At 44.3% G+C, this 15145-nt stretch overlaps 1 protein-coding gene across 1 annotated transcript in view; it reads left to right on the top strand.

The window, feature by feature from the left end:
* Window positions 1–263: 263 nt before the first annotated feature.
* Window positions 264–15145, top strand: part of LOC147136866 (tomoregulin-2-like) — an 87712-nt gene continuing 72830 nt past the window's right edge. Inside the window, exons 1-2 of the mRNA XM_086051408.1 lie at window positions 264–1014; window positions 11340–11449. Coding sequence (XP_085907534.1) covers window positions 822–1014; window positions 11340–11449 — 303 coding nt within the window. The 5' untranslated portion in view covers window positions 264–821. The remainder of the gene's footprint in view (window positions 1015–11339; window positions 11450–15145) is intronic.

The following is a 15145-nucleotide window of genomic DNA, read 5'->3' on the forward strand; positions in this document are numbered from 1 at the left end:
AAGACACTTTCTGGGAAAAAAATAGCATTTTCTGGCATGGTGTAACCAACATGAAAACCAGAAAGCCATGGGTGTTTTTTTGTTGTTGTTTTTTTTAGAATCGTCTCTCACTCAAACTTTCATAACTTTCCATTTTAAGTGGCGAAATTGCTGTTATCGCACACACACACGACCCCCCCAACACACACTCGATCCACGTGATCATCGGAGAGAAAGAGAGAGAGAGAGAGAGAGAGAGAGAGAGAGAGAGAGAGAGAGCGATGCATTGAGCCGCCAAACTCAGAACGCAGCCACCATCCACGCAGGACAGCGGCGTGCTTCTTCCACCCGTGGATTTTATTGTTGTTATTGGTATTATTATATTACTGGGTTGGGATTCTTGCTACATCCGCGTCACTTGTACAATTGTCCTCTTTTTTTGTGGGATCTCTCTCCCCGTGCAGCCATCTCTTCCCTGCCCTCCTTACCGGCGAGCATCATCACCCTTCCTCGGATAACTTTGCCACCCTGAACCGAACCTCCGCCCGGTGCCTTCACCCGTTCGCAGGTGGTTGATCTCAGGGCAAAAAAAAAAAAAAAAAAAAAAAAAAAGGGGGGCTCTTACATGGGGCGCGCGGTGTCGTTTGGAAAATGCTCCGCAGTCGGCGTGTGAGCGCCCCGCGGAAGCAGCCGGGATCGGAGTCGCTGTCGTCGGCGCGCGTCTCTCGGTGCCGCCGCCGCCGGAGCGGCAGCGGCAGCAGCGGCAGCGGCAGCGGCAGCGGCAGCGGCAGCAGCGGCAGCGGCAGCAGCAGCAGCAGCAGCAGCCAGTGAGGCGGGCGGCGATGCTTCGTCCCGCGGCGGCGACTGCGACGGCGACGGCGGAGCCCGGGCGGCCGCGTCGCTGGAGCGGCGCCACCGGAGGCTGGCTCCGGATCACGCTGCTCTCCTTCCTCGCCACTTTGCCCGTGGAGCAACTGCGCGCCTTCCCGTCTTCCCTCAGCGACTGCCAGACGCCCACCGGCTGGAACTGCTCGGGTGAGCACCGCTGCATACATGAAACAAGTTGGCCACAGAAACAGAAAGAAGGGCGAGGGGTGCATGCGTTGCTCCAGGCTTTGGGTGCCCACTGATGCTCGGGGTGGCGCGTGCTTTAGTTCGGGATGTACTGGATGTCAATGGCCATCTCCAGTTGTGGCATTAGGCTTCATTTAACCCTGCTGTTTTCGTAATGGGTCAAGTTGACCCGGAAAATGTCTTGGTGAGGTGACTTCTGAGATCTTCTGATGTTTTTATGGACGGTCACAGCATGAACATTTTGGGTGTATGGAAAACAAATACATAAACGCGGGTCATGTAGACCCATGAGCGTTTGTGGCGTAGCCCATCAAAGAAACACTTTGAGCATGACAGAAACAAACTAACAGCGGGTCAAAATGACCCGTGAGCATTTTGTCTTGACCGTATTAAAGTATAACCCATTAGCAGCATGTCACTCTGACCCATGACAACATTCTTGTTGTGCAAAACAAATTAACTGGGTCAAATTGACCCATAGGTATTTTTGCTGTACAAAAGAAATGCCAGTGGGTCACACTGACCCATGACATTTTTTGCTGTGCAAAAGAAACAAATTAACCGGGCCACATTGACCCGTTGGCAATTGTGCTGTACAAAAGAATTAACTGGCAGTGGGTCGCATTAACCCATGAGCATTTTTGGTGTATTCAAGTAACTGATTTCAGCAGGTCACTTTTAACATTTTTGTTGTACAAATGAAGAAACAAAGTGACTGGGTCACATTGACCCATAAACATATTTGCTGTATACAAGAATGACCAGGCAGTGGGCCACATTGACCCCTGAATATTTTTAGCGTAGCTATTATAGTAACAAATTAGCATGAGAGGTCGGACTCACCCAAGAGCATTTTTTTTTCCTGTACGAAAGCAACAAATTAACAGCGGGTCACATTCACCCATGAGCATCGTTAGTGTAGCCCTATTGCACTGTGCTTGGACAGTCATATTGTGCAGCGCGCAGCCGCTCGTATATTTCCCCCGTTGCCCGTCCGGAGCCTTAAAATAGCCCCAGGCCAATTACACGCCACGCCACTATTGATATTATAGCTCGTAAGTGGCGCGCGTCAATATGACGGGATGACTTGCAGCCCGAATCGGAGCATTTGCTTCTCCCCCGTGGACTGATTGTCATCCCGGTGCATGAGGGCTGCCTGCGCATGCGAGTGCAAAAGCTTGTAATTGGATCTGGAAAGTGAGGATGCTGGGAGATCAAATGGCCGATGTGGGAAACCGTCGGGCAGTTCATTTTCATCACGTCTTCATTTTTCTTCAACAAAGTTGCCTTCCTCACGCGGCTTGTCCTCATCACCACACGCATTCTTGTTCCTCAGATTGTGATCAGCGCTAATGATAATGGTGCACATCCTGCCCAAATGCACACTTGCGTTCACACTCTCGTGTGCATTTAGACAAAAGCTTTTATCCGACACGCCTTGCGGAGGCTTAAGTGCATACGCGGGGAACAAAGCGCGCGCACGCTCGCTCGCTCGCTCGCTCGCTCCCTGGCATCGAGTGGAATTAGAATTTCATTCCAAAAATGAATCACATGGATTGTGCTGCATCATGAATGGTGCCGTGAATTTGAATTCTAATTAAACCAAACCCTCAAAGCTATCAGCAAACTTTGATGCCACTTTGGCATTGGCCAAGTTGTAAAGTTGTTGTTGAAGTGCTGCCTCCACCAGTGAAAATACAATTGAATTGTTATGTGCGCTGGACTCAGGAATGGGGTGGAGATGGTCAAATTAGCCAGTGGTGGCTTTCATTTCCAGTCTGGACGTGGCCAGGTGAACAGGGACGGAGTGTCATACTCTCTACGCAAGTCGATGAACCGTTAACTGATTCGCTGCCAGACATTTTCAGACCCTCTTTGACCTTTAACGTTTGAAAAAATGTGGAAAAAAGTAGAAATAAGTTCCTGGGATCGAATGGCTGGACTGTGAACGGACAAGTAAATGTCTCTTTGGCAGTGAATGAGTTTTAAGAGCATTGTTTCGCTTCATATTGTCCAAATCCAGTAAACGCTCACATCTTTGCCGTCCTCCGTGAAAGTTATTTGCAAACATCTGCTTTTACTTTGCAAAGCAATGATCAACGAGTCACTATTTACATGAATCACTTGAAGCGTACATCCAACTAGTAGCCCCTTCACATTAATCAATATCCAATTGCACTCGGGTTCCAAAACCACCTTTTGTGCTCGATTATTGTTTATTTCGTTTTGTGCAATCATTCAACAATGATCAGTTAATAAACAATCAGAAGGAAAGATTTTGCAACAAAGCAAACCACATTTGGATTAGGTTATTCTATTAATCGATGGAATAAGCAATTCAATCATTGTTAGAATAATGGACTCTGATCATATTTGATGGCGATGGCGCTAGTTTCCAGCACCCGGTAATTGATTCCACTTGGCAGCAGAAACATTGCGTCTTGTAAATATTCCTGTTGGTTGTTTGAATCTGTCCGTCTTTTTGGTCAAAATCTGGCTCGGAGCAAGGGCAAAATGGCCGCGCGGTACTTTTCGGACTGTAGGCTTTCCAAGTGCAATTATACTGGATCCTGCTCTCCTTTTGGTTCCAACTCCCGAGATGTTGTCTGACTCTTGCAGCAAAATGCTCCAATATGTGCACAAGCTGGTCATTAACTGTGGACCACTGCACGGCGCTGGTCATTTAGCGCATGGATTCATTAGAGGCCTCTCGCAAAACAGCTGCCTTCTGCTGCTACAATCAATGCTAATGAGTGTGGCGAGCACCGGCAAAAACATGAAAACTTGTTGCTTGTTTGAAGAAGAGATGTGTCATGTATGTCTAATAATTATATGTGCAGAGCAAGCGGCTTTGAGACTTCTCACTGGTCTACTGCTTTAGATAAAGACGCGGTATATTAATGATACAGTATCTACCATTTTCTTCTTTATTTAACGATGTCTCGGAATAACGGAATAAAGGGAGTCTTTACATCATCCACCTGTGGAGGTCTGCTTGCAGCTCCTTATAAACGCACTTTGCGCTCGTCAATCTTCTGCGTGGACTCCAGCGAGTCCATATTTGTCCTTCCGCATATCAAAGACTTGCGTGCGCCTCTCCTGCCCCGAATTTAAAGGGAATGAAGGGAGCCGCTTCCATCGGCTGGGAAGCTAGTCGGCTGTGTTCACTCCCACGACGGCGCAATCGCCTATTTCTACCTGCGCCTGTCTGTGAAAATACCAAAAGAAAGAAAACTCCACCCGTGCACACAATTTGACCTCTTTTTGCGCCGGCTACAGAAATAGAGCCCAATGAGTCAATTAAAAAAAAAAAAAACAATCACATATAAAGGCGGAATAAGCACCGGCTCACTTGCATAAAACAGGGCCACCACCTCAAAATGGGCAAATTTCCAAAAGACATGATCACATACCTGCTTTCAATATCGCCAGCCAATCATAGGGCACATATGACTGGATATAATATTAAAGACAAGCTTTCACAGGGCACCAATAGAAGGATTTATGTGTTGGAATGAAACAGAAAAATTCTTCAGAAGGATTTCTCACCCCACCCGCTTGGACATGATCGCTTTAGCGCATCCAACTTGACATTGTCGGCCTTAGCCAGTGACATCACCAAAAGGGGCATGCACCAAATGTGCCGAGTATGCGTTCCACAATGGACATGTCATTGGACGGTGACGATATGAAAAGCCTGTTGCCGCGTTATTAGGGGGAAGAAAAAAAAAAAGTGAAACGTAGCAGAGGGGTCAGAAAAGGATGATGCCTCGCCTCGGTGCTTGTTGGGCTTTCATGATTAATTTACGCCACTTAATAATTCATCAGCGCAATGCTGAAAAGGGGCCTGTGAAATTCCAGGTAGGTCGGGGAAAGACGCATTTGGCTGACAAGCGCTCTCTTTTAGACTAGTAAGTGCTTCTCTTGCCGTCTTAATCGTTGCCATATAAACATGGGCGTTTGCATATTTGATGGTCGTCGGCTTGTTTTCTTGAATTATTCAGCTTACGGTAACATCCTCCCGTGGCGGCAGGGCGGGACGAGCGAGAGTGCCGATTTGGCCGCCTCGTGACACAGCAACCGGTAGCTCATTCAAAAAGAACGGACAACAATGATTTGGCTCTTGTTTAAGTGCTGCTTAAAACGGACACCTGCTGTTGCACAAGCAAGCCAACTACTCACCACCAATCGTCTCATTTGTGTCGCCACTGGAGTTGCTTGTACCTGACAAATGAAAGCATAAAACTTTACAACTCTGCCAATTGGAAATGCGTTTTTAAGCCGCATGCACAGTATGCACAAAGTAAGTAACAAACTCATTTGGACTGAGAGTACGTTTCAATACTGGAAGTCAGGCTGTGCTCACTTGGATAACGGAGCAAGAACAACACAAGAATACTGACAAAAGTATTGGGACATTTAGGCTATGTTCACACTCAATTCCGTTTTTTTTTTGTCCACGTGCGACACATATATATTGTAATCATCCAGTGTGAACCATACAGTTGGGATTTTTTTCAAATCCGACCGGGGGCCTCTTTCGTATGTGGATGTAGATTTGTATGCCACGCGTCTGCAGTACAAACGCTCATCCGCACACATCCGAACTATGTCATCAAAAGCCCAGACCTTGTCCGTGAATCTGCAAAGTTGTTTTGAGTAACATTTGTCGGCATTTGACTTTAATTGAATCACGCTTGAATCCTAGATCCTTCATTTATTACACGCAATGACGCGACCTCATCTTTCGTAGACGTCTCCATGAAATAAGGAGCATTGCCTCATATCCTCAAAATATTTCGACCTCCTCCCGCCTTGCGGTAGTTTTCATCCAAATTTTCGATGTTTTTTTTTCTCCTTTCCGGTGGAGCGGTTGAAAAGCAGGGTTTTTTTTGCCCCCGTTTCTGTCTATTATCTCATCTATTATTATAATATCGTTGGTATTAGGCAGAATCCTTGCATCCCCATAAATGGGTTTGGCAAAGTGCGATCTCTGGAATTCACCAGGCATGGCAGCTTCCAAAATGGCTGACTTCCGGTTCACGTACATTTGATTAAACTGCTTTCGGGTTCTTAGAGGGCGCTAACTGAATAAGCTTTGCACGGGTAAGTACGTGAAATTTTGGATATGTTGAGTCCTCCAAAAAGGTGACTCATTTGCTGGAAAAGTAATGATAATCACAGGGATTCCATTTTTGTTCACTATTCGAAAGATTCTATTTGTTTTTCCCCTGCAAAGTGATGACTATCAGAGGCAGAGAGGCCACGTCGAGCTTCACACAGCAACCAGTCGGTGCTCCCGTCAGGTCATGGTTGATTCCACGCTCCACTGGCGTAGCTCACATTTCTTTGTCTTCGCATTCGTCAGTGTCCTGCTGGATTCTGCTGAAACACAAACCGCGCAACCTGACTCCTCTTGGGTTGTTTTTCTGCCCGTTACAAATTACTCTCACCTCTTTGGACTCCCGAGGAAAGAATGAAGCTGACTCTATGGCAGCGTCCATGCAGAAACTGATATGAGATATTGAAGCGGTGGGGGGACTCGTGTATTTTCATATGATGCCTGCATTTTAAAATGTGCACTATTCGTTTTAACAACAACAACACTTACATGTCATGAAACAAAGCGCCTTCACCAACTATTTGGCTTAACCCTCATGTTACGTTGTGGGTCAAGTGCGGGTGCACCCTAGGCTGGCCCCTTGCACGAATGCATCCATGCATATTCCGCAGCACTTGTCCACATCATGGATGTCGGCATCCGACACACCTGTTTGCAGCAAATACAATCCATGTTTTCCCCAATTTGGAGTCAAGAAAGTATGTGTGTATTCAGAGAACGAACTAGACATCGCCAAAATGTAGCTTCATCATTTCCTACTCACGATATTCCCCCAGCAAGAATTTTTACACATGGCGGTGAAACGAGCGCAATTGCCCGAGCACATTTTGTTCTTCTTGACGTGTGCGCTGTGCGTGGCAGTCGTGGCTCCCTCGCTGCGTTGATGAATCACATTTGATTATGAAGTGGATGCGCTTGCCAGGCGATGTATAATCATGTAAAGGGGAAGGCCTGGGCGGCAGCAGGCTGCCGTGCTGTGCACAACATCAAAAGCCTTTGACAGGTACAATAACTAAACGCTAGACTGCAGACTGATGCTTGCTTATAGCACAATACAGCCTCATAGATTTTGTGGGCCCTTCTGAAGATGAAAATATTGGCCAGTGTTGCGCAATCTTTATTTAGCCACGATACATGCTTTACATGAGGAGATTCTCATGGCATGCCACCAAAGAAAACTGCCCAAAATAAAGTGTATTTCATCCCCTGCTGATCGTGGATGTCAGGTGAAACTCCCTGTTACAGAGAGACTATACAAAAAAATTAAAAAATACATAAATAAATAAATATTAATACACTATAGGGTGGCGGATATTGAATATTTTAGTAATTCAGTATCCTACTGCGAGACTATGTGTGTCTTGTTTTGTTGGACCTTACTGCAGCATTTGATACGATGGAGGAGAGTATTCTGTTGGCTTGATAGCAGCACCGGGTGGGCACTAGTGGTAGCGCTCTAGAGTGGTTTGGATCCTGTTTGGCAGGCAGGACTTTTTGTGTTAGCCTCAGTTTCTCTGAGTCCGACTCTGTCCCACTGTCATATGGTGTTCCACATGGTTCAATTTTGGGCCCCCTACTGTTTTCATTGTATTTGAATGCCCCTGTGTTTCATTTTAAGAAAGGATGGTATTTCCAGGCTCCCCGTACATTCTAAGATTCTTTTATTTGTCTTGAAATCTTGAAATGGTCTCACCTTACCTCTCTTAGCTCCTCCACCTCTACGTACCTGCCCGGTGCCTCAGGTCAGCCGACCTGATGTTAGTGGAGGTACGGAGGGCTAAGCGGAGCCTCAGAGGGATCGAGCATTTTGCATTGCCAGTGGAATGCAATGATTAGGCAATACTCCTATCTGTCCGTCTTGAAAATTTGTCTTACAACACATTTTTATTCTTTGGCTTTTGACGCTTTTGTGTTTTAATGTGTTTTCTGATTTTGTGTTATGAATTTATTGTTTCAACTGCCTTTGTACGTCACATTTTTACTTCATGTGCAGCACTTTGCATGTACTTTGTAGCTGTGGTTTTAAACAGCTCTATAGATAAAGTTGAGTTGAGTATTTGGATCAAATATATTTCTGCTTGGTTTGAGAATAATTATGAATAGGCTGCACAAGAGAAAATAAGACATTTCACTCAATAATGAACAATCAATTGGTTTCCCTTTTCAGACATTCACCCATTTTTATTCCTTCCATTTAGAGTGAGCATCGCAGCAAGCTGTTAATTACTTGTGTCGAAATATTTGTAGGTGAGATTCTACTGCGGGTCAAAGTGATGACAGAACCACGGTAGCGCTTCTGTCTGCTAAAACAGCCCAGTTGGCTAAGCCTGGTTAGTTAAAAATGGATCGGTAGGAAGAGCAACTCTCAGGCTGTCAGCATCAAAGTCGCAGACGGCTGTGGCGGGCCTGCGACTTGTGTCGTGTTATACAATTTGAAATAATGGCATCATAATTAATGAGCGTTACGTACATGTACCTATTAACATTTCAAAGCATCTACTTTTTCTAACTATTATTATTATTATTGCAAAGATTTGTAAAGATGTTGAATCAGTACTTCTACTTTTACCAGACTATTTTTTTTTTTTTTTTACACAAGCACTTCTCCAAAAGTACAGAAGCAAGTGTGAGTACTTTTGCCAACTCTGCTAAAATGTGAACTTTTTTGTTTTTGGCTTTTTACTGCTGACAGCTTGACTGTGTAACAGATTAAGTTTCATTTCCATGCAGCCAACCAGACGATGGCCCTTAATAGTGGACATCATCCGTCTACGTTTTGAGATTTCCTCCTTTGGTCCTTGATGAGCTGAGAGCTTTGTCTGAAGCCAGACACTCCAAGCACCTCTTAAGTCTGCGCTCTTGACTCAGCGACTGTATATTTGCTCAGAGAGCTCGCACTTTATGGTCATTTACGGCCCTGGCAAATTGCAGGTTGATTTCACCATCGGTCTACCCTGCTGCGCGTTTATGACTGCTTGGTTGTCATGAGTAGGAGGGTTTTCAATTTTTGTTTTTTTGAAGTGGTATGAGCCGTGGGTATAGTAGAAGGAGGCACAGAGGACTCTTAATATCTATTGGGCAAAGAAATCTATAAAAAGAAAAATGGCAGATCACCATATTACTTGTTAGACGGCCCGTATGAAGGTTCCTGTGAGCCGGGTACCGATTTCAAGCAGCTGCAATTATGAACCTTAGATTGCTCGGTTGTATGTTGCTGTAAATATTTTGGGGATATTATTCGAATATCAAACTAGAACAATGAGCATAAGTATCATAACATCAATTTACGTTATTTATTTTATTCATTTCCATGCCGCAACAATGAGGTGTTCTAAAGCCGCCTCGCCACCCCGAAGTCCTGGTCCACACGCTGGCTGTCGAGTTGGAGTTGATCAAATAAAGAAAGAAAAATCCTCCCTGACGGCTCTACTGCCTTTCTCTCCTTATGGTGCGCACACTCACGGCCTACAATGAGGCACTCCAGAGCGACCAGCGGTCAGCGGACTATCCGAAGGGGTTGTCACATCGCCAGCTAGATAACTGCATGTTGTAATAATATGGATCACCAATGATGCAAATGAAGGCGCTCACGTTTTTAGTTATATAGTGAGGAAGGGGCAACTCTCGTCAAAGTGCATCCTTGGCCACCATTTTAGTGTGCCATGTTGCATGCATACTATGCAGTAGTTCAAACTGCAAATGATTTGTTCTTGTTTTTTTTGTGTTTTTTAACGTTGACAGTGTGTTTAAAAAATGTGTTTACAGCATATGCCAAGTGAATTTTTTGGACTTTTGTAGGGAAATAATCAAGAGGATAATAATGCATTTCTGAGTACATTGCCGTGCATGTTGACAGGAAAAATTCATTTGCATCACTTGTAAATTCACATTCAGATACGAGTGGAACGCCAGATGACACAGACTCCGATTTCTCAACTGTGCTCAACATATTTTGTAACTCGACATGTTTTTGTTCATTCATCCATTGTAAAACAGGCAAACTTGTTTATAAAACCTCGCCGTCTCGTCATCTAATTGAAACCCGAAGACGACACGCGCAGAGTGCAAAATTATTTCAGTGATATCTCCCAAAAAGCGCAGCATAAACAAACATGGTTTCATCTATTTCTACAGGGACTACATGGCATCTCAAGAGGATAGCTGCAATCCCTTTTGGTTATCATCAAGCAAAGAGTCATCAAACAAACTCAGAGAATATAGATAATGGATTTGTTTTTTGAAGTACAAAGGCATAAATAATTACAACATGGCTTTTTGTATGACAGCTTTTCTGATGAGATTCCGCAAGCAGGCAGCGAGTGCATCATATCTCTTGTAGGCATGACTTTGTGCTTTGACAATAGCGCTTGCATACGCAGGCAAGCTCGGTGAGCGCAATCAGTTCAGGTAGTCTAATAGCCTCAAGCTCAGTCTGACTGGCGTTGCTCTTTGATTTGATTTGCGAGGCTTTGATGGAGTCTGGGGAGATTGGCCGCGGCCGCGTGAATCGCATCGTACCTGCCCCCGAGTCAGCCTTGTTGGAGGCAAACAAATTATCAAACAAGTATTAATCTGAAAACTATGAGGAGATATTTTGCATACATACATTTGGATTCAAATGCGTAATTGCATAGTGAAGGTCTCTAAGGCCTTGCTTTTTTTCCCTTCTGGCTGGATTGACATTTAGAGGTTTGAATGTCCCGTTCCGATTTGCACATTAATAAAAGTATCAACAACAAAAAAAAAATAAAAATGTATCAAAATATCTACCAATAAGCTTGTACAGACCGAAGTTCCGACAGCTTCTCCAAGTCAGCATGTCCAAATTACCGTAGTTATTCAAACAGCATCACTTATTCTAAAAACTTAAATAAATGCAACAAATGGAACATTACTGGCAAGAAGATCAGCATGAGCAGCAAAATAGGTTATGTGCTTTGGCTTTTCCGTGACTATTTGTTCTGGGGGATTTTAGAGGCGATGGAATGTTCATTCCATGGATCAGATTTGGATTTCTTTTTAACGTCGCCATTTTGCATATCCTAGTTGCTGGACAAAATTGAAATTGTGCCATTTGAAGCACGCGTTGTAAAGACAGCCCGAGTCGGGTATGACGCTTTTAGTTGCCTTAACACTTGTTTCTCGTTGAATTTGATCCTCCCAGGTTTTGATGACCGAGACACGGACCTGTTTTTGTGCGACACCAACACGTGCAAGTTTGACGCCGAGTGCCTACGAATTGGGAACATGGTGACTTGCATTTGCGACTTCAAGGTAAGATCTCGAATTTTCTTTTGCTCACATTTGTTCCATTTGTGGGGACCAGCATCAGCAGCATGTTTTGCCGCTTTGTTTTTCTCACTGCATGCAACTTCAAAGTCAAATCACTGTGCCCACTGTCACATGCTTCAATGGCGAATCTATAATTGCTTTTATTTTCCCTGTTTTTGCCACAAGTGGATTCACACAAGTGCTCTGTTAAAAAGCCCGTCCGCAGCTCCCGATGACTTGTGTCTCATGAGGGAAAAGAGAAAGCAATGATTTGTCTTGACAGCGTGCCTCTGCGCCGCTAAAGCCATCTTTCAACAGAAACAACCGTTCCAAGCAAAACACACTTGATAAGTTCTATTAATGTGGGAAGTGACAAGTGATAGTAAACGAGCTGTTCTGTGCCCAAATAGAAGTTACACATTGCAGAAATTTGTCAGTCTGCCCAGCATTCTATGAACGTTTGGGGAATTCTTAAACTGTGGGAAAGGATTCCGCACGGAATTGAAGAGAGTTTAACGGAATTAATTCATTCAGGTAAGGGGGCGGCCATGTTGGGCGAACCCGTCATCGGCTGCAGAGCCGAAGTGCTGTCACAGATGCTTTCGCGCCTTGCCTGCTGCTGTTGAAGTGTGACGGCCGAGAGGTTGTTGACAAAATGATGGATTCAATCATTCCATCGCATGTGTTGAAATGGAAGATATGCAGCGGCTAATATGCAGGATATGCGGGTTCAAAGTGTTGTAGAGCAATTTCTTGATGTGCATGAGTTCCATAAAAACCGGCTGGCTGATATGACAATAAAGCAAGTAGATGCATTATTTTCAACACAACTTAACAGACTAAAGTAAAGCGCAACGCATCATGAAGATACGCACATTTGGGTCCGTCGAACCCGGTTCATGGAAACTTTCGCTTCTCGATTTCGCAGAGACGTCTGGTGACACGGAGACCCCCGAGCACGTCAGTCACCCGTCCGATCCTTTTGTGCATGTAAACGTAGCGAGTAGCCAAACGGATTGATATGAGCCAATCACTATGCTAGTCACGGCCCACGAGCAAGAATCTCTTTCATCCAATCACTCATTTGACCCACAGATTTACATTCGCAAAGGTCCTGTAACTGTCTTACATATTTTATAGACATGCTCTCCCCTTGTTATCTAACGAGGGCCATCTGCTCGCTTTAAAAATCAAACGTAGCCCTAGAGCACAAAAGTGCTACGTATAAATCCAACCTGGTGTGATTCAAACAATCCTCCAGATTAAAAGAGAGAAAAAAAAAAAAAGAATCGATCCTTCTCGGTTGAGCTACGCAACTGCGTCCGGAAATCAGTTGGATCGAAAGCCATGGTGCCGATTGGAGATAATCGCCCTTCGGAAAGCGAGGCGATGCTATTAAATGAGGCCGGTTTATGGCTTCTTGTGAACCCCCGTGTCGCTGCCGCAGACCGCCATACTCTGCCACAGTCGTAAACAACCTTGACACTGATGAGACCAAAGACTGAAAGGAGCTCGTTAATAACATAAATCCTAGAAACTATGCTATTCTTGATAATAGCTCGTACTTAACTTTATGACCATGCCGATCATAAAAAAAAAAAAAAAAGCAGCAAGCTAGGCTGCTGCCTATTGATTGGCACAACATTTGCATTTGAGATATGCAATGCATATCTTCAGATAAATGAATTTTCTCATCTTGTCTTTTTTCCCTTCTATCGGCACATCAGTACGACGGGGCACGCCGGCACCCCATTGGTCACCTGCGTTTTTATCTCACTTTCGTACTTCACTAAGATCAACATTAACGGAGTGCTGTAGATAAACGACATTACAGCGCCATTTGTCTTCAGGAGCTCGTACGCCGATAACGCTATCAGGTGGTCTCAGGCAATCAGCGGACGATATGAGAATGAAGAAGTTCATACCGCGGCTTCGTGTTTGTTGCTGTGGAAGACTCAAGCTGATGCCTTCATCCTTTGACTCGAACCATGTGGGACCTTTTTTTTTTTTTTGCTAGCCTCTGTTGAAAATAATCAGCATGGAATCTAAATAGGTCTGGGCTTTTTTTTTCCTCAAGTCACCGTTTTATTCAGAAGCGTCAGATAAGATATTCTGTTTCAGCCACTGTACAGATGAAACGGTATGAACATTTCATACTACGACTATCGTGACCAAAACTATCACATTATCGCCATTATTGAGATATGAATCGTTTTGACTAGAACCAATCTGAGATCAGCAAGATGGACTTTTTGCACCTTCAAACTTGTAAATGGTGGCAACTGAAATGAACTTCCCTGCATGCCGGGTCCCAAGACAAGCGGGACAAGTTTTTCTGTACAGACTTGGTAGTGGTATTCAATCTAATCCAATCAAATTTTATTCACCACGCACCTTCAAAACAACACAGTTCACTTCCAGCTGACTTTGGGCGAGAAGCGGGGTACGCCCTTAACTGATCGCCGTAATGGCGGGTTTTTGGAAGGTGTAAAAAGAGACAACAGCCAAATTCCACATGGGAGGGCCTGAGCTGAGATTGAAATCCGCGACCCTCCTGCTTGAATGTCCATCTACGGTACGAAGCAGTAATTGGAAAATTGAGCGGGCGACAACACTGCAACACGCAGCATACAAAGAGGAGCCGCTGACAGAGTCGTTTACTCTCCGAGACGCTAACGACACTATTAACGATGATAAAACATTATAAGCCCGCATTACTAACTGCTTAATATTTTATCCAAGAGCCCTTTCATCCCTAATATCTACTATTAGCTTGTTTCATAGTCTGAATTCATCTATGGAGGAGTGTGCCCCATTTCTTTCACATGAACAAATTCAGAGGAAGAGACATCTGAGGGACTGGCTGAGGAGAAAGTGAGTTTGATGTGGCGGAATCAATGGAGGTCATTCATTGCAAAGATGAATGAGATTCAACTCACACCGACTCCCACAACACTTTCTCCCCTCCAGTCAAACACAAAGCAAGAGCCGCCATCTTGTGGGCTTTAAACTTCCTGGCTCTAGCCAACCCTTACACGGGTGAAATGTTTCCAAGTACCCCTCATAAGGCTAACATCAGTCAAACATAAACACCATGCGAAGAGTTCAAACACAAAAGCAGACGGCTCAATTTTATGTGAATTTGGTCAAATGACTTTTTTGGGTGTGTTTTTTCTCATTTCCAGGTTAAAGCTCATCATTTTTATATCGGTTATTATAAGTTAGTTCAAATAACGCAATTAAAAGGCTCATTTGAACTCACTGCATCGCAAAACCAGAAAATGACAAGAAAATGTTGACATAAGTGTAAAATGACACTGAAATAGTCACTATTTATTACTTGTCATTAAACATGAACAATGGGTGAGTGTTCTAAAACTACCGTCTGTTGAATAACCCTGAACTGAAATCAACCCTGAAATCGTAAGGAGATGATGTCCGCTGCATTAAAATAAGTACGGTGCTCGTCAGTTCCTAGAGTATAACTTTCATTTTCAATGACGTTTACATACTAGCAGTGACTCGAGTTTGCAGGGTTCAGAAATGCGTCACTAGACGATGTCATGATAGGCAGCCTGCTAGCAGGACCCCCGGAAGTCTCTGCATCGCCCGATTTGAGAACCACTTTAATTCTGGGAAGTCCCATTCCAGTTCTTTTTCAAACAGTCTAAAAATAGTGGCTGGCAAATTGTGTTGTTG

The sequence above is a fragment of the Filicampus tigris genome, chromosome 14, assembly GCF_054856515.1.
Source record: "Filicampus tigris isolate MCC_2025a chromosome 14, RoL_Ftig_1.0, whole genome shotgun sequence".
Taxonomy (NCBI): Eukaryota; Metazoa; Chordata; class Actinopteri; order Syngnathiformes; family Syngnathidae; genus Filicampus; species Filicampus tigris.